Raw genomic sequence first — 19,350 nt, forward strand, 5'->3', positions numbered from 1 at the left:
TGCAGACTGAAGGTCAAAAGTTTTTGTAGTTATTAGCTTGAAATTGGATGTCCATTAGAGCATACATAAATCAAAGAACACGCAAATAATAGAAACCGTAAACGTAAATACATATGATTAACTTACCGTTATTTTGTTATTCATTTAAGGAAAATATATTCAGCTGCAGATGTCGTAAGAACAATTTCAAACATTTCCGGGTAATACTCCATCGTTAATTGTTACATGTTACTGATAATGATTGACAATACCTAACATACGCGCATGTTTCGGATTGAAGAGAGACAGAAAAGTGTGTCAAACTTTGTGGACCAAGAAAAGAAAGCCGAAGATGCTATTTGCAACAACAAATAAATAAAAATAAAATTTCTCGAATGTCTTGTCATAATAGATGAGCGAATGATAAAACTTCAAGATGTTAGCCTCCATAGAGGAAGTTAGGCTTTTATTTCTGCGATTACGCCGAAAACTACCTGTCAGAGCTGTAATTCAATAGAAAAACCATACAATACTAATGGAAAAAGCGGGAAAGTAATCATGTGATTGCAAAATGTGTGATTTTTCTCGGTGTAACTAAGAAAAAAGAGAGTTTTACAAGTATGTCAAGATCAATGTTATATAATCTTCGTTGTCGTTTTCCCTACGGAAGATTTTGAAGTCATCTAAATGTTGTATGTATACAACCATGTGTGGGAACTCTATTTCCAAATCTCACTTTAATTCAACCCAGGCCCTTAAGAGGCCTCATCCCGGCGAAATTAAAATACCGCCAATTTTACAGTAATTATGTGATATCTTCAAATAGATAAAAAGATAAATTGAAATGTGGAACAAGAGCGCCCTAGACAATATTATTTTGCGTGAGGTACCGTTGTCACAAGTCACCTAATGGTTTTCCGTTTCTAGGCATATACAAACGCGAAAATAAATGCCGATTTTCAAAATGGCTCAAAATCGAAAGCAGATAAGTGAGTCGTGATAACGGTATCTCATGTAAAATGATATTGTCTAGGGTGCTCTTGTTCCTCATTTCAATTATCTTTTATCTATTTGAAGATATCACATAATTACTGTAAAATTAGCGGTATTTTAATTTCGCCGGGATGAGGCCTCTTAATAAGATATTTGCTGGACGGGGGAGGGTTATCTTGAAAAAAGAAAAGGAACGTCTTAAGTTTTACGTCCCTCAGTTATACTTTCTTGTGTGGCTTAAGGAGACAGATGATTAATTAAAAGTGAAGGCTTATGAAATAATTGGCGGAATAATATTCTGGAAGGAAAAATAGGAGCTACATATAAAGCTACATGAAGTAATTCACTGACATAAAATTGCGAGTACTTCCGGTTGATGTATTATCTAACTGAATTACCAAAATTAAAAATTTCCAAACTTTATGCAGAACTCAAAAAATCTTCTCCGTGTTATTTAAACAAGACACCTCATAATTATTAGTCATTTTCAGTAGGACTATAATGTTGAAATTTCACATGTTTGTAGCCTCCCGGAAATAACTCACACAAAAATTGCCAAAAGTGAATATTTTTTAGTTTGAGGTCCTTTGTTAATAGAATGGTGTCATTTTTCAGTGAAAAACTTAAGAAAAGTTTAGGTACTTTAAATTGGAATAGAATCTGAAAACTTGGTATGCTCGTAGGTTTCTGAAACTATTAAACAAGAAAATCGTCAAAAATATTTAAAAAATATGTTTTTTTAGAGACCTCATGTATATTCCTTTCTTAATATTGATGCTAAAGGGAAAATGAGATATGTTTCTTAGTCCTCGTTAGGATCTCCACTATTTTTGTTTCAATTTTTTTTTTTTTTTTTCGATGGCTGTTATAAACTGCGAGTGACCAAGTAGAGTATTAAGAAGCAAAGACTGAAACATAATGTGCGTAACTCGAGAGTCGCGGGGATCTCGGAATGATATCCCAGCTAGCCAGAAGCTAGTCAACCTTATAAAGATACGTTGTAGCAATTAATGGTAAATAACGAGTTAGAAAGACCAAACTTGTGAATATGTCTACTTTGTAATCGTTTAAAGGTAATAGATCAGCTGCACTAACATCCAAGATCATTACAAAAAAATACACATTACTCATTCGAATCTACAATATTACCTATCGACTCACTATCAACTTTGCTTCCATTATTTTCATATATCAAGTTCAAGTTTATACACCAAAGGTGAATTACAAAGACGCCGATGTCTACAAAAGTTTATAGTTGCAATGGCATTTAAAATTGTTTTCGAGTTTCATAATTGTTTTTACGACAGAGGATATTAATCAAAATTATAATGTGTGTTACTTATCACTTTTCTTTCCTAGTTTGCATATGTCCTTTGTGAGTTTAACAAAAAGTTTTAAAACATAATTAATTAAATCAACGGTTCTGAACTTTTTATATTGACATTCCATCAATGGTACACGTATCACAGGTTAAGAAGCCATTAATTAAATAATAAATAGTGCATCTAGTAGTCATTGATAATTATTGTTTATAATTTTTTGTTGCAATTAATGATTAGTTTAAACATTTAGGAATATAATTTGATAACGAATTCGCCGGGTATTTCTTATAATGCTAGTATGTGCACAAACGGCAAAGACAGGTATGTGGCAAGTTTCACGTCAAAAGAGCAGTAAATGAGAACAATAAAACGAAAATAAAACTTTCTTGTCCATTTAGCAACATTTTGTTTTACTCATTCTAATTTTCGTATTTATAATTCTTTTCCTATGAAATTAACGACAAATATACCGGTACATTTCCCGATTATACACATAGTATCAGTATTAAAAGTACCCTACAAAATCATTATCAAATTATATTCTTACAAAAAGACAGTTATAAATATGCGACAATCATTTTGGACATAAGTGTACATAAATAATTGATTGTTGTATCGATTTATAAGAGCATTGATTGATAAAAGTAGACTAAGTTCCAATGTTGAGGGTAGTGATGTGAGGTGGAAAATTTTCCGCTAAATTTTTCCGGAAAATTTTCCGTTCTAAAAAAATATCAGTAATCAAGTAACAATTCCTCAGGAATCATGAAATTGATTGAATTCATGTATAGAAATGTTAAAAAGTGAAAGACCGTTTAAAGAATCTGAAAATTTTCATTGCTCAGATAATTTTCAGTACTATGTAGGAACAAGTTAAACAATTTTTCATGAATCGAAATATTTTCTGCCTTATATGGAAAAATTGAAGAACTTTTTATGATTCGGAAAATTTTCATCATTTTGAAGCAAGAGTTAAAACAACTTTTTTGTGAATCGGAATGTTTTATTGCTCTGTAGAAACAAGTGAGAGGAATTTTCATAGATTGGAAAATTTTCATCACTATGTAGAAACAAGTGGAAAACACTTTTCATAGGCCTGACAATTTTAGACACTATGTATAGTGATGTTAGGTGGAAAATTATCTACTATATTTAACTGCACCTAGAGCTACAAAATTGAATTTTAGTAGAGGAAAGTTAGTCAGCAACAAATTATAATTTTCCAATTACCTTTCTGGAACCGGAAAATTTTCTATTTCAAGTTAGGAAATACAATTTTACAGTGTTTCTCTCTCTCTCTCTTGCTCTGCGAGCTCCTTCGTTGCTAAGCAGTTAGCATACGCGCCTTTGGCATGGAAAACCTGGCTTCGATTCCCAGCGGGAGCTTATGTAGTTCGGATTCCACGTTAATCAGTTGGTACCGTTTTATATAGTCTCGCTATTGAAAGGGACGTTAAACTCAAAATCAACTCAATTCACCTACTCTCTCTCTCCCTCCCTCTCTCTCTCTCTCTCTCTCTCTGTGTGTGTGTGTGTGTGTATGCAAAGAGCTGAGAACATACCTCGAGTTCGTAGAGTACAAATATCCCATTCTATTATTTAAAATTTTAATTTATTAAAAGTCATGAATATTTTCCGGTTCATAAAAACATGCTCCACTTATTCATTCGATTCATGAAAAATTGTTCCACTTGTTCCTACATAGTACTGAAAATTGTCTAAGCCATGAAAATTTTCAGATTCTTTAAACGATCATTCACTTTTTAACATTTCTATATATGAATTCAATCAATTTTATGAATACTGACGAATTGTTACTTGATCACTGATATTTGTTAAGAACGGAAAATTTTCCGGAAAAATATACAAGAAAATTTTCCACCTCACATCACGGCTAAACAACGATGTAGGAATAAGTGGAGTATGTTTATACGAATCGGAAAATTTTCCGTTTCAAAATTTTCCGGAAACTTTTCATCACTGTACAGGACAGACAATTTTTCGATTCATGAAAAATTGTTCCACTTGTTCCTACATAGTACTGAAAATTGTCTAAGCCATGAAAATTTTCAGTTTCTTTTAACGATCAGTCACTTTTTTACATTTCTATATATGAATTCAATCAATTTTATGAATACTGACGGATTGTTCCTTAATCACTGATATTTGTTAAGAACGGAAAATTTTCCGGAAAAATATAGAAGAAAATTTTCCACCTCACTTCTCGACTAAACAACGATGTAGGAATATGTGGAGTATGTTTTTATGAATTGGAAAATTTTCCGGAAAATTTTCATCACTGTACGGGACAGAATTTTTCGATTCATGAAAAATTGTTCCACTTGTTCCTACATAGTACTGAAAATTGTCTAAGCCATGAAAATTTTCAGTTTCTTTTAACGATCAGTCACTTTTTTACATTTCTATATATGAATTCAATCAATTTTATGAATACTGACGGATTGTTCCTTAATCACTGATATTTGTTAAGAACGGAAAATTTTCCGGAAAAATATAGAAGAAAATTTTCCACCTCACTTCTCGACTAAACAACGATGTAGGAATATGTGGAGTATGTTTTTATGAATTGGAAAATTTTCCGGAAAAATATAGAAGAAAATTTTCCAACTCACATCTCGACTAAACAACGGTGTAGGAATATGTGGAGTATGTTTTTATGAATCGGAAAATTTCCCGGAAAAATATAGAAGAAAATTTTCCACCTCACATCTCGACTAAGCAACGATATAGGAATATGTGGAGTATGTTTTTATGAATCGGAAAATTTTCCGGAAAATTTTCATCACTGGTTGAGGGTAAACTTGAAACGAAACCCTTGTTAACATTTACGTCGTTTCGGTCATACTTTACCGTGTTCCATAAGTATTAGTCAGGGCCGATTTAATACAACCTTCCGCCTAGGTTATACTTTCGGACCCCCCCTCCCCAACAAGTAATGTAATGTAGTGTCAAATATATATCTAGTTCCCGATTTTTAAGATGTTGTCGTTGTGGCCTATTATGTTTTAATATGTATGAGACATGATGAAAATTGCATATAGGGTGTATCAAAAGCCTGGGCTCATAGGCCATCTCCTTTATCAGTAAAGACACGTAAAAATGGAAAAAGGAAATTTGTTGAAAATGCGTGGTTTTCAGTCATAAAATTGTGGATTTTTTTATTTTATTTTTATTTTTTTTATTTATTTATTTTTATTTTTTTATTATTTTATTTTATTTATTTTTTTTGGTCAATTGCACCAGCGTTTGAGCTTGACACTAGTAAGACGTCTTATGTTAAATGAAAAAGCAACGTTGCCAGTTAAGCAGTATGTTCCCCTGTGTCCTCAACATAACAACAATACAGCATTGTTGGGAAACGACTTTGAGGTATTCCAAATTTTCTCACGCAACGATGTGCTTGCTCACAGTTTTTGCGCGCCCTTACGAGCTATTCAATCCGCCTGCTGAAGTGGAAACATAACCTTTTTCATTTAACATAAGGTATCTTAACAGTGCAGAGCCCCAATTGGATGGTGGAATTGAAAAAAAAAATCCATAATTTTAGATTGGGAATCATCTACTCCCAAGAATTTTCCTCTAGAGAATTAGCTGGGTCGAGCGGAAAACGAATGGAATGGTGTTGGAAATGGTGGGAGAAAAAATAATAATTTTAGAAGAGGAAAATTAATTAGTTTGGACATTGGCTATATGACGGACGTAGTACAGGGTTTGGTAGCAGAAAAGAGAGGGTGAGGGCGAAGGAGATAACAATTAATGGACGGTATCTAAACAGAAAAAATGTACGTTAAGACGAAAAGATTAACGAAGACCATGGAGCATGAAAACTTCTCAGCGGCAAATGACCTGCCAATAATGGCAGATTACCTATGATGATAATGATTATTATTATTATTATTATAACTGAGTTGGGCTACGGCCCCGAACTCTTGATACACTCATAAGCGGTTAGCGTACGCGCCTTTGGCGTGGGAGACCCGGGTTCGATTCCCGGCGGGAGCTCATGTGGTTCGGATTTCACGTTAATCAGTAGGTCCACGTCTCATATAGCCTCGCTGCTGAAAGGGACGCTAAACTAAAATCAACTCGACTCTTGATACACTCAGTATTTTGATCGAGCTAAGACCTTGTCACGACCAAATTGTCATCGATAATTATTCCACTCAGTCGCTGCTTCACAAAATCTCGTTGTTCAATCCACTTTTATACGAGAGAATATGTGAAAAGGGATAAACATACTATAGTTGTAATTCATAATAGTGTGCATGGGAATTTCTAGTAATAAATTAGTTCATGTACTCTATAGCATATAAAGAAAGGAAGAGGGAACCAAATATGCCGCCCTAGGCTCCAGCCTATCTCAGCCTAGGTACTAGTGCGGGCCTGTTGCAAACTTCTTACATATTAAGTTATACTTGTCACTCTTGATATTATATTGATCTATTTTAATTATTTTGCGACTTGTCGTGTAGGGTAAGGAAGTAATTGTGCGAGTGTGCAAAATTCTAGCAAAAACTTGTGTAAAAACCACATACACTTCTCGTACTATGTATTATATTCTTCCGAAAACAAAATAAATCACAAAAATTAATCATACCAGTCAATATTTAGGAAGTTTCTTCTTTGCTTCTTAAACATTGGCATCACTTCTACTTTTAATCTGAATTTAAGCTCCAACTGTAACGAACTCTGATGGTACCCTTCTCACTGGCCTAGTGGCTAGCGCATGTTCCTTTGGCGCACGTGATTCCAGGTTTGATTCTTGGTGGGAAAATAAAAAATTATTTCGCAATCATTCGCTTTCAATAATTATCCGTCTCCTTTAGTCTAAGGGGCGTAAATGTGGGACGTAAACTAAAATTTCGCAGGTCACAACTTTTTCAATAGATCATTTAAGTTGGATTTAGTTGAGATGTGCAATACCTGGCGCCATCTTGTGAATTACGGAAGGAAACAACCAAGCTACCCGTTCCAGGAATCTAAATCTGATCCTCTAGATAACAAGGCTAGTATACTTCCTTCCACTACTACATTTCTTCTGGCACTTAAGTGGACTTTCATACATGATGGATAGCTGACACGTAGTTCCTAGTTGATTTCTTAGAACTGAACCCACCCACATTAACATTTTGTCTGTTTCAAACATTGTATTCAGTTGATTGAATTATTGTTTTCATAACCTGATTTAATACTATGTCCACTGGAGACCAGAATATAGAAGTTACTGTTACTTTCTGCTTTCCTTTCTCTCGTTCTCTCATATCTTTCCTTATTAAAGACCCCCCCTCTCTCTCGCGCCATGTATGGAGTCAAGATCACTTTCGCTGTCCATGTCCCACATATACACATGAGGGGATTTAAAAAAAGAAAAAAAAGTTCTCTTCTGTTGTGTTGACGTCATAGGAAAAGTTCAACTGGACTTCGTGGCAAGCTTTTTTTTTTTTTTTTAATATTTCCAGCAACATTCCTTGCAAATCAGAGGAAGGGGGAATAATTATTCAACGCCATCCTGAGATGAAATTGTTACTTAATAGTCTTCTCGCCAAGGGGGAGGGGGAGTAGTTGTTGCTGCTACATCCGAAAGGCAATCTTCTTGTTCTTCCTGAAAGCCGCGTGGCACTGGCAAGAAGAGATAGGGAAATAGCTTCACGAACGACCACAGAGGCTTCTGGTTGGCGTCGAAGTCATAAATTGATGAGACCGAGCGAAGATCACATACAGTGCCAGGTGAAAAGACGTAAAAGAAACGTCGTCCAACATGGATAGAAACACTTTTGTGAAGCAATCGTTGTCACAACATGGATCCTACAGTACACATATTTTCACTTGGTTTTGTGGACGGTAGAATTTCCATATTTTCACGGGTCGTCCTACATGCTTCTACTCCATATTATACTGGGTCCCAATATTATCAGTAGTTCTCAACTATGCGAATTGTATGGTTGCGAAACATGGTCGCTTACTCTGAGGGAAGAACGTAGACTGAAAGTATTTGAGGACAAGATCCTGAGACGAATATTCGGACCCAGGAGGAACGGGAATGGGGAATGGCGGAAACTTCATAACGAGGAACTACATAATTTATATGGCTTACCCAACATTGTTAGGGTCGTCAAGTCTAGGAGGCTTAGGTGGGCAGGTCATGTAGCTAGAATGGAAGAAAGTAGAAACGTTTTCAAAGTCTTGACTGGAAGACCAATCGGAAAACGACCATTAGGAAGACCCAGGCGCAGATGGGAGGATAATATTAAGATGGATCTCGCAGAGATTGGAATACAAAGTAGAAACTGGATGTAGTTAGCTAAGGATAGGAGTCAGTGGAGATCTTTTGTGAACGTGACATTGAACCTCCTTGTTCCATAGGCCATAGAGTTAGTTAGTTAGTTAGTTAGTTCCCAACTACTTCAGAGTTGCGGACCCCCTTTTTATTTTTAAGGCAAGGTAGGACCTCATCCCTTTAATTTTTGTATCTGCTTAATTTATTGATTCATAAAATATATACTACAGGGTTATGTATGGAATAGCACCATTAACTATTATTGCCTGATCATTAGCATTTTCAAAGAAGAATGGTTTGATGATGCCTAGAACCCCAAATCTGCACCAAACAGTGACACGTTGTGGATTCATTTGTTTTTCAACAATTATTTGTGGATTTTCTGGGTCCCAAATCTGACAATTTTGTCTATTAACAACGCTATCAAGATCAAAAAGAGCCTCATCGCTGAAGATTTTGTCCGAAAAATCAACATCCACCTGTTGTTCTAGAATTCATTCAACGAACTCTCTTCGCTGTGTGTGTGGTCAGTAGGCTTGAGTTCTTGAGTCAATTGACCTTTGTAAACATGAAGATGCAAAATTTTTGTGAGAATATGCTGTAGAGAGTTTCTTGAAATGTCCCATTCTTGACCACGATGCCGAATTGATGTTCCTGGACTCTCAGCAACATTCTCATCTACAGCTTCGATTTTGAACGACTTGTTGAAGAACGGCCAGAGTGTATAAAATCCAGTCTCCATCAATTTTTTAATTAATTTCTTCACAGTTGATGAAGCTAATTACTATTTCGACCATATTTTTTACGAAAATTGCAACCATAGCTCAGGGGCGGATCCAGAACGGACTTCTGGGGGGAGGGGTTGTAATACTGATACTTAGAGCTATTTTAAGAGCTCCAAACTATGGGATGGGTTTAATTTATATATAAAATAAGAAAGTTTTCTCTTCCGGAGAAGGCGATCGCGCCCCTGGATCCGCCCCTGCTGTAGCTGCCAAACCTACATACATTATTTTTAAAATATTGCTCAACAATGGGAACATGTTGTTCTATCGTGTAGCGCTTCATTTTTAATAACCCTGAACTGTCAGCTGTCACGCTGTCTATTTTCTTTTCTTCTTCTTTTTTTTTTTCGTTGGCAACACCTTACCGATCCGCACAAGTGACGCAAAATTCAAATCTTGCGTGAGTTTCGGGAACCCATTAGAGACATACATTCAACTTTTGAAATGAATTCCCTCCTCCTTCCCGCTTTGTGGACAACATTGGTCCACAAATAATTTTCTGAGCTTCAATTTTCAACAACAGCATTAAAGAAAATTTTCTCGGAAATGCCATGTTTTATGTTTATTTTTAAATAAATGAGGAGCACGGTGGCTCAGCGGTAGAACGCTTACCTCTGGTGCTTGGGGTCCTTGGTTGGAACCTCGGTCAAGTAAGTTTATGGTGGACAACATCGTGTCCGTGGATTTTCTTGGATACTGTCGTTTCCTTCCACTTTCTCATTCCACCAATTCTTCCATCATCGTTCACTTGCTTTAATCATTGTCTCCTTTAGCCTAAAGGGTATAATTGTGGGACGTTAAACTGGATTTTTTAAAAGAATTTTAAATCAGCAAAATATAAACATAGACATGCACTAGAAAAACAGGCATATGGACTCACGTAATCGCATTGCTGTAGGTCCAGCATTGCAACTAACACAACAAGAAAAAGACAAAGAAAGAAGGAAAAAGGGAGAAAGAAAGAGAGAAAGAAAAACTTGTGGCTTCAAATCACAAGGCTCGTTTCAATCTTATAAATAGGCAGCTTATCCTTGGCAGACAGAAGAAGGTACTTACTTGGAAACCACGTGATTTGGTTGTCAATTCTGTCACTGCGTCCCCAGTCGAGGAATCCGGAGGCGCTCAAGTGGACTATGAGCAAAACGAGGAGTACTACCACCCACACCCGATATGTCATCTCTCCTGAAACCTGTAACAAACAAATTTCATCTTTAATATTTTTTCGTGAACCTACGGAATTAAAATAACCAGTTGTTAAACTTGACCCTTCGGTCAGCTGTACTGTATGTCACAATTGAAAACTCTAACTGTATACATTTTAATATGTTTTAATTCTTAAACTAATGTAATACTATGGTTTTTAAACTGCAATGAAATAATTACGATAATTTTTAAATCTGCAAATTGCTTGCTCATTTTAACACCCGATAGCGGAAGTAGATACATCGCTATTATTAAGCAGGGAAAGTAAGCAGTATTAGCGTTAAGCAGGAAAATGATAGCGCAAGGAGCAATATCTGTTAGCGTCAGACAAGGAAATGATAGCGCACGTAGCAATATCTGTTAGCATTAGGCAGGAAAATGATAGCGCAAGTAGCAATATCTGTTAGAAAATGAAATGAAATCTTGCGTTTTACGTGCTACACTTATGACGGCTAGGCTAAAGGAGAAGGTGATGATGAAGAATGAATGGAATGGTGGAATGAATAAAGTGGGAGGAAATTGGAGAACCCCGAGAAAACCCATGCACACGGTGTTTGTCCACCACAAGCAATATGTTAGCGTCAGGCATGGAAATGATAGCGCAAGTAGCAATATTTGTTAGCGTGACTGTTTATTATTAGAAATTAGCATGATGCACAGACTGAGGCATTTCCCTTAGGATAATCATATTCGTAAAAGGCAAACGTTTCAGTACGTCACGCTAACAGATGTTACTACCTTTCACTAGTGTCCAAGCAATTTGCTTATTGCGACAATTAAATTTCAGCTTAAAAACTGCGATGTTTCAATTTAATTATTTGAAAATGGGACAAAGGATCGTAACCTCATTCAGATTTAAGCATTAATATTTTCATAAATCTACAATAATAGCTATATCGTGATCTCCTTCGTGGCTAAGCGAGCCTTTGGCGTGGGAGACTCGAGTTCGATTCCCGGCGGGAGCTCATGTAGTTCGGATTCCACACTAATCAGTAGGTCCTATCTCATATAGCCTCGCTGCTGAAAGAGACGTTGAACTCCAAATCTATTCAACTGAACAATAATAGCTATATCGTGTAAACTGTAATGTTTCAATTTTAATTATTTGAAAATGAATAGTGACAATATTGAACATGAACGTGTTTTTGGTGTTCATAATTAGCACAAGCATGGTCGCTGATGCTGGGGGACAAAAGGGCTCACCTCCCCCTTAAATTTGCTTTGTTTTTCCGTATTTGTATTAAAATATTCATTTTAATAGCCTATCTTGATATTAGACGATACATGTACATACCTGACAACGAAACAGACGAACGACCCTTACTACCGAATTTTGGCGCTGCTGAGAATAAAAACCGTAACTACACAATTTAGATTTGATCATTAATATTAATGTACCCGCCTGCTTGGTAATGGACAAAATAGAAAGAAATGAAGTTGTAAAAGCTAATTAGAGTTTCTAATTAAGGACAATTTTCAGCTATAGTGTACAGCGGACCGACGGCTCAGGGGCAACAAGAATTACGAAAATAATAATAATTGAGTTTCATTTCACAGTGTTAAACTACGATAGACTTCCAAACTAAGGCAATTCAATACTCCAACTTGAACCTATAACTACTGGTTGTAATAGATTAGTAAGATCAAAAAATAGAACCTGGTCCTCGGAAGCTGAATCCATTACTCGCTATGCCCTACTGTTTTTTTTTCTATGGCAATAAAGGTTGAAGCAGGAAATCGTTAATTTGAACCACTTCCGGATTAAATAAATGGTTAAGGGAGAAGATAGAACCTATTTTTGGGAAGATGAATCGATTGCAAAAAAAAAAAAAAAAAAAAAAAAAAAGAATCTCCACATATTTTACCGTTTTTACTCTAACAAAATCAGCATGAAAACCGAAAGTAGTCGTAAATCTCAAGCACTTCGGGTTTTGCTAGAGTTTTACGGGTTTGATAGTATATTTTCTTGACACACTGAATCAATTGCAGAAAAACGCTTGTCACTATATATTATCATTGTTTTCTATGGCGATAAATGTTGAAGCCGGAAATGACTAATTTGAAACACTTCCGGTTTAAATTGAGAGTCAACGGAGGAGATGGAACCTATTCTTGGAACACGGACACTTATGCATAGCATAGTTCGAAAATCTAATATTAATAATAAGTACCCTATTTTACAAGTAAGCTATAATACTCAAACATGATTAGAGAAATTACTGGGACAAACAATCTCGGCACTGATTCCCTGAATAAGTGAATTCAATATTCCGACCTCAGAGAATGTTTAGAACTATCGAACAATATTTGTCAGGTCTTTAGAGGATAGCCCTGTTTTTATTTGCTGGGTTGAATATGATGGCTCACTGGGACCAGAGAACGCTCACCTCTGGTGTGAGAGGCACCTGGTTCTATCTCTGGATATTTAAGTTTGTCCTGGAAAATATCGTGTCCATAGGTTTACTTGGAGTCCTCCTTTTTCCTTCCATTTTGTTATTCTACCAATTCTTTAATATTCATCAGGGCCATGCCGTGGAAAATCAGCGCCCGGGGCGAGAGTATACGACGGCGCCCCCATACATATATTCCAAGCAATTTTTCCTATCTTTTTTCCTTTTCTGTCCCGAATTTTTCGCCCCCTTACTTCGGCGCCCGGGGCCGGCGCCCCGCTCACCTCCTCCCCACGGCACGGCCCTGACATTCATTAATTATGCACTGTATCCTTTAGCTTAAATAATATGAGACATGAAGCCAAAAGATTTCGTTTTATTTTCATGCTCACCAGTGAAATGTACTCCAGTGATCCATACTCCATGGCTTATCCATATATGCCAAAATTAAAAATGATGCTTACTTTCTTTACCGGACAACTAGTGTTACCGTCTATCCAAATGATTTACATGTGTCACTTTTGGTGAATGTGATCTCAGGTTTGAAATCAAAGGGCGCACGTTATTTTAGGTGTTAACCAACCATCATGAGACAATGAAGGCCCAATTTGAATTTGGGAGATAGTGAGCTCCTGTATATAAAACCAGAAATATTTATGTTAGGATTTGATGCGCAGACCACGCCTCACCTAGTTGAATGGGAGCCAGATAAATAATTAAAAGAGTTTAATTTGCTTGTTTGAATTTAACGTACCCTTTCGTGACAGAGATTACAGAAACGCGTAAAATCGGAACTAAAAAGATACTTCCATCGGGAATGGAACCCGGGTGTCCTGCAACAAGAGCCAGAAATTTAACTATTTAGCCCCGAAGGAATTTAACGTTCAAAACTCAACATAATAGAAATAACTAAAATTCGGCCTCAGAACTCGATATGGAGCTTCAACATGATGGTTGAAAGACCGACGTCGTTATAGAGAAATAACAGACTCAAAACAGATCATTATATTGAATGCTTTAGAATTCCGGAATTTAGGTCAAAGAAAGTAAACCAGAACAAATTCTGAAATCAGGAAGACTATTTCAATTTATCTAACCCTCCTTCCAGCACTCCAAGAGAGAGAGAGAGAGAGAGAAATATATACCGTATAACATTTAACTCATCAGGTCGTAACGTATGTTAAGATAATGGAAGGGAGCTGAGCAGGTAGATGTACAGAATCCAAGAGAGCGGTGGAACACCTGAAGCACTTTTTCTTTCTTTCTTTAGTCAGAATGCAGCACTTGTGCGAGACTATGCTATGCACAGAGGGACTGGTTGGTTACTTTTTATTGAGTCATGCGGACATCGTTAAACTTACGGAGAGGAAAGAGAAAAGATAGGGGTTTTAGAAAAATGTGTTCCTGTGTCTGAAGATTATTATGTAACTTCAATGTTTTGCAGTTTGACCTGTTGACAAACTCTCAGCTTCTATGTGCTGCATGTAACTAGTTTTTTTTTACTTCCTGGAAGTTTGTAACTCAGTAAATCAACGTCTTAACGAATTTGCGAATTTAACGCTACAAAAGCCAGAACCCGGCAGTAGATATGATCTTGTGTAAATCCAATTCGTTCGAGTTTGTTATTGCCCACCTCTTTCAAATCCTTTCCTCAGATCTCCTACTAGCTAACAGTTCTTATTGTTGCCTGACTGATGAAAAAAAAGCTGGTACTACGGTATGTTGTGTTCCACACATTACAATAAATTTGCGGTACAGACTTCTTCTCGTCCTTGGTTCCCTGTGTTCAAGAAGATTATAAATATAATAAGTGACATTGTTGAATTTTCGCACAAATTATGTGCACTTTTCAATTTTGCGGGGGAGAAGGGGTTATCTAAAATCGACCAAAATTTTGCTTTCAATACAACAAAACATTTGGCGCCTTGTTGTGTAAGTGAATACTTCTTGATTTGTTTGGGAGGAGAATGGTGATAACTCAGGGGAAGGTTTGCTCCAAATACACGAGTTTATATAGCCTTGCAGTGTGAACTCCTCTTGTTCTCTTAGTCATTTTAATTCAAGATGATCGGTGGCACTAATGCGTTTTTCACAAGTCGTAGGTACTTTTTCGATTGAGTTCTTGTTGAAAATGTTCAAAACCTTGCTATCTTCACACAGGGTCGTAACTTGTGTGGGAGGCAGGGAGCAACTGCCCCTCCAGACAAGCTCCCCGCCGTTCCAGGGGGGTCCACTTTAAGACAAAATTTTCTTACTCCATTACGATACGAACATGAAATTATAAGTGAAGTATCAAAACGGTTCACTATATTACACAAACAAAACAGCACACAGAAGGTAAATAAAACAAAAATGAGTCGTGGGCCTATTCAGTAAAAAATGTCCACTATTGAGGGCCTTAGAAATAATATTTATTCGTATGGCTTTGAGATTTGTCATTATTGTCTCCTTAATTAATTTGCCATGTATGGAACGGACCCAAGGGCGTGCGGGAGGACTCACAAAGAGTAAAAGATAGATGGAAAGAAGAGCCTATTTTCGAATTTTGCGGGAGAGCTCGAAATAACTTTTCCTAGGGGGCTCAAATATTAATGCTTGCCCCACCCCCCGAAAAAATCTAAGTTACGGCGCTGTCTACCCAACAAAATTTAATTTAGCCTTGCAGTGGAGATTGGCTCTTTTCTAATATTTTGGGTAGGTAACCGTGAAAAAATGACTAAAAATTTGGTTTCAATACTAGAACTCAGTTAGCTTTGCAGTGCAGACTCTTCTAGTTGGAAATTACTTACGAAATTCATGTGAATTTTATTGTGAATACCTGGCAATCCTGAAAAAAATATAATAAATATTCAGAATATATTAGGTAAAAGTTACTTGTTTTATGTTTTGCATGAGAACTCCCCCAATATCTAATTACATTTTGAGTTCTTGTGTTTTGTGTCTATCTGCAACACCGGCTAGGAGTTACGAGAGTGGCTTCCAATCCAGTACAGTTGCGGGTGCATAAACCATCAGGCATAATCTAACCTCATTTTATAGGTTATTCCCCATCATAGTATCTCACTTCCAACAGAGCTAGATAACAGGTCGCTTACTCTGAGGGAAGAACGTAGACTGAAAGTATTCGAGAACAAGATCCTGAGACGAATATTCGGACCCTAGAGTGACAGGAATGGGGAATGGCGGAAACTTCATAAGGAGGAACTAGGATACCGTTTACCAAACATTGTTAGGGTCATCAAGTCTAGGAGACTCAGGTGGGCAGGTTATTTGCCAGAATGAAAGAAAGTAGGAAAGTTTTCAAAGTTTTGACTGGAAATCCCATCTGAAAACGTCCATTAAGAGAGCCGCAGATGGAAGGATAATATTAAGATGGATCTCGCAGAAATAGGAATACAAAGTAGAAACAGTTGGCTATAAATAGAAGTCAATGAAGAGCTTTTATAAACGCAGGATTGAACCTCCGGGCTCCATAGGCCATAGAGTTAGTTAGTTAAGAGATGTAGATAACAGGACCTATACAACTGGTAACTAATTGCGTGGAATACCATATTTTATACTTCTAATCTAAAATCATTATAATATATTTGTAATTTAAGGCTAGTAACTTAACTTAAACTAGCAAATATTACTCATAAATACTAAGATTGATCATGGTTACACTTCCACAAATATTTAGGTGTTTTCTACGTGTTTATGGAATGGATCGTTGGTAGGAGAGAAGGAATTCTACTAGTAATACCCTAAAATTTGCCTGACTTTATAAAAGCTTATTTTTACTTTTAGAGTACAGTACTCTATGTCATTAATATTGTGAATTCTCATATCAAGAGTAAAAGAAGATATGATTTTTCTAGGGAATATTGTGAAAAGTCCTTCTCTAGTTTTCAGATGTTTTGTCGTGTAATTCGCCTAGTTCTTTCCGAATGTACACTACAAAGTAGCTATCAAAAAGAGCCTCTCAACTTTCCGTTTATTTTCAATTCTAGCTTCTGTTAAGAAAATTGATAAGTGTAGTGGAAAGTTAAATGTGCTTGACATAAGTACTTAACTTTCACAGTTTTAGCAAAAAAAAAAAAAAGTATTTGCTATGTGATTTTTAGGATGAGGAAAAAAATGGTTTCTTCAAGAAAACAAAAAGCTATGTCCGCTTTTCCGGCTATTGTCTCTAGTAGTTTACGGAAGTGCTTCCGTATTTAAAGTTGGTGTTACGATTTTTTTTTTTTAAAAAAAAGGTAACATTTTAAAGAATCGAAAAAACAGCTGTTACAAAAGATATAATCTGTGTCACTAAATGTTATTTCTTGTAAGAGTAAGAAAATAGAACTAAAAAGAAAAAGAGTAGAAGGTGGTGAAAAAAACTGAAGAATGTGGAACAAAATTTCAAGTTGAGATGTTCTTATGTATTTTTTATTTTCTCTCCACCCTCGTTTTTATTTTTAAATTAAAAGCTAACTAATATTTACTTGTTTTTGCCCTATGTTACGGTGACGTGTAAATGCGGTAACTGGAACTCCTGATAAAAAGAAACAAAAAAAGTATGATTTAAGCCCGCATTACGTTGTTCTACATTGTTTTTTACCCCTTCTTCAGCCACTTAGAAGCACTTTACATTGTGTCCTATATAGTCATCATCAGAAGTAACCTACCGTCATTTACCAGGTCACTTGAATTTCCACGCACTACGTACAATTTTCTTGCTTATCTGTCTGTCTTGACGTGAGAAAAGCCTTCATCAGTAATAACATGCATTTGCAATTTTTTCTGCACGCTTAGTGTTTAGTAATATTAATAGTAATAATAATAATAATAATACCTCGTACAAAACATTTCATGGGACCCATTCAGAATTGAAATCATGTATTCTCCCGTCCACCTTTGCCTCCTCCTCGGTGGTCCTCCCTGACCACACCGTCTGTCACATTTCTCCGAAGACAATTAGTTCTGCATTAGCATGTTAATCTCTTCATTCTTTCTAAATTTTAATTGTCAGTTCTATTGTTCTTTCTCTATTATCATTATTTGCTAGTCATGTCACGACGTTTGTGGTACTGGACATTTGCGGTACAACAACAACAACAACAAAATTTCTCTCGACCATTTGCGGTACTATTCAAAATTCTTCATTAAACATGGAACATTTGTGGTACACAGCGTAGAACATGCGTCAAAAGCTTGAAGGTGTCCTCCATGCACCCACATGATAATTTACATAAATATTAGAGCTTATTAGCAATATAATAAGTCAGATATTTCACACTAGCAACGGATATTGATTTACAGATTTAACATAATTAACTAACAAAATATTAATAGAGCAATGAAGACTGAAATGGATCACGTTAATATTATTGGTTTTTATGTACTTCACATCTAAAACTATTCACAAAGAAAAATAGGTGTCAACTATTAACACACAACATTGTTTGAGTGATGATATTGCTGGAAAAAGACACATATTACTGGCGGGCGAGGGGTGAAGAATAAACTTTTTAAAAGCAAGTACCCAAGTAGTACATATAGCCAAGGGCGCCGATTTCTCTGTAATTTTTTTGGGGGGGGGGCACTCAGACGCAGAAGGTATATATATATATATATATATATATATATATATATATATATATATATATATATATATATATATATATATATATATATATATATATGAGGATGTTAGGACAAATTGCATTCAAATTATGCCAAATATTGTATATTCATAAATACACTAGGGGGTCCAGGATGAGCTTTGGGGGGGGGGAAGGATCGGCGCCCGTTGTATATAGTCTATTACCTGATGCAGTAGTAAGAATCAGAAGCTTTTGCTAAAACTCTACATACTACGTTGTGGTTATTCTACTTGCAGTGTAGACTGACATATCAGCAGATGCGTTTTTGTATTGATTATTAGTTATTTCTATTACTGGAATATTTTTTTTTCTTATAAAGAATCCGCTTTATTATGTACTAGCTATTATATGATTATTATACTGTATTCATTATTAACTATATGTATTACGGTTCTAGATCTTATACATTGTAATTCCTTTGACAACTCTCACTGATTATCTTTAATGTACTGGTTGAACTTCACTGTAAAACATATAGTATAAATTACAAATTCATTGGAGATTAATTTTAATTTTGCTTTTTATACTTGATAAAGCCTAGAATGTATAACCGTTGAGACTACGTCTCCTCTAACTTATCGACTCCAAATATCCTCTTAGTTTGACAAATAAAGAGTTATTTCGAACAGTACTGTAGATCTCGATATCGCAAGTATCGCGCTTCCTTTGCCGATATTCGGTTGCAGTTATTATTATTATTATTATTATTATTATTATTATTATTATTATTATTATTATTATTATTATTATTAT

General features: G+C 35.8%; 1 protein-coding gene across 2 annotated transcripts in view; it reads right to left on the bottom strand.

Annotated features, from left to right (window-relative positions):
- Window positions 1-19,350, bottom strand: part of LOC145673266 (pancreatic triacylglycerol lipase-like) — a 273,081-nt gene that overhangs the window by 136,450 nt on the left and 117,281 nt on the right. For both annotated transcript variants that reach the window (XM_081742803.1, XM_081742802.1), the window contains exon 2: window positions 10,434-10,566. In XM_081742803.1, the coding sequence (XP_081598929.1) occupies window positions 10,434-10,554 (121 nt within the window). In that variant the 5' untranslated portion in view covers window positions 10,555-10,566. The remainder of the gene's footprint in view (window positions 1-10,433; window positions 10,567-19,350) is intronic.

The sequence above is a fragment of the Thermobia domestica genome, chromosome 16 (assembly GCF_964235325.1).
Source record: "Thermobia domestica chromosome 16, izTheDome1.hap1.1, whole genome shotgun sequence".
Classification (NCBI taxonomy): domain Eukaryota; kingdom Metazoa; phylum Arthropoda; class Insecta; order Zygentoma; family Lepismatidae; genus Thermobia; species Thermobia domestica.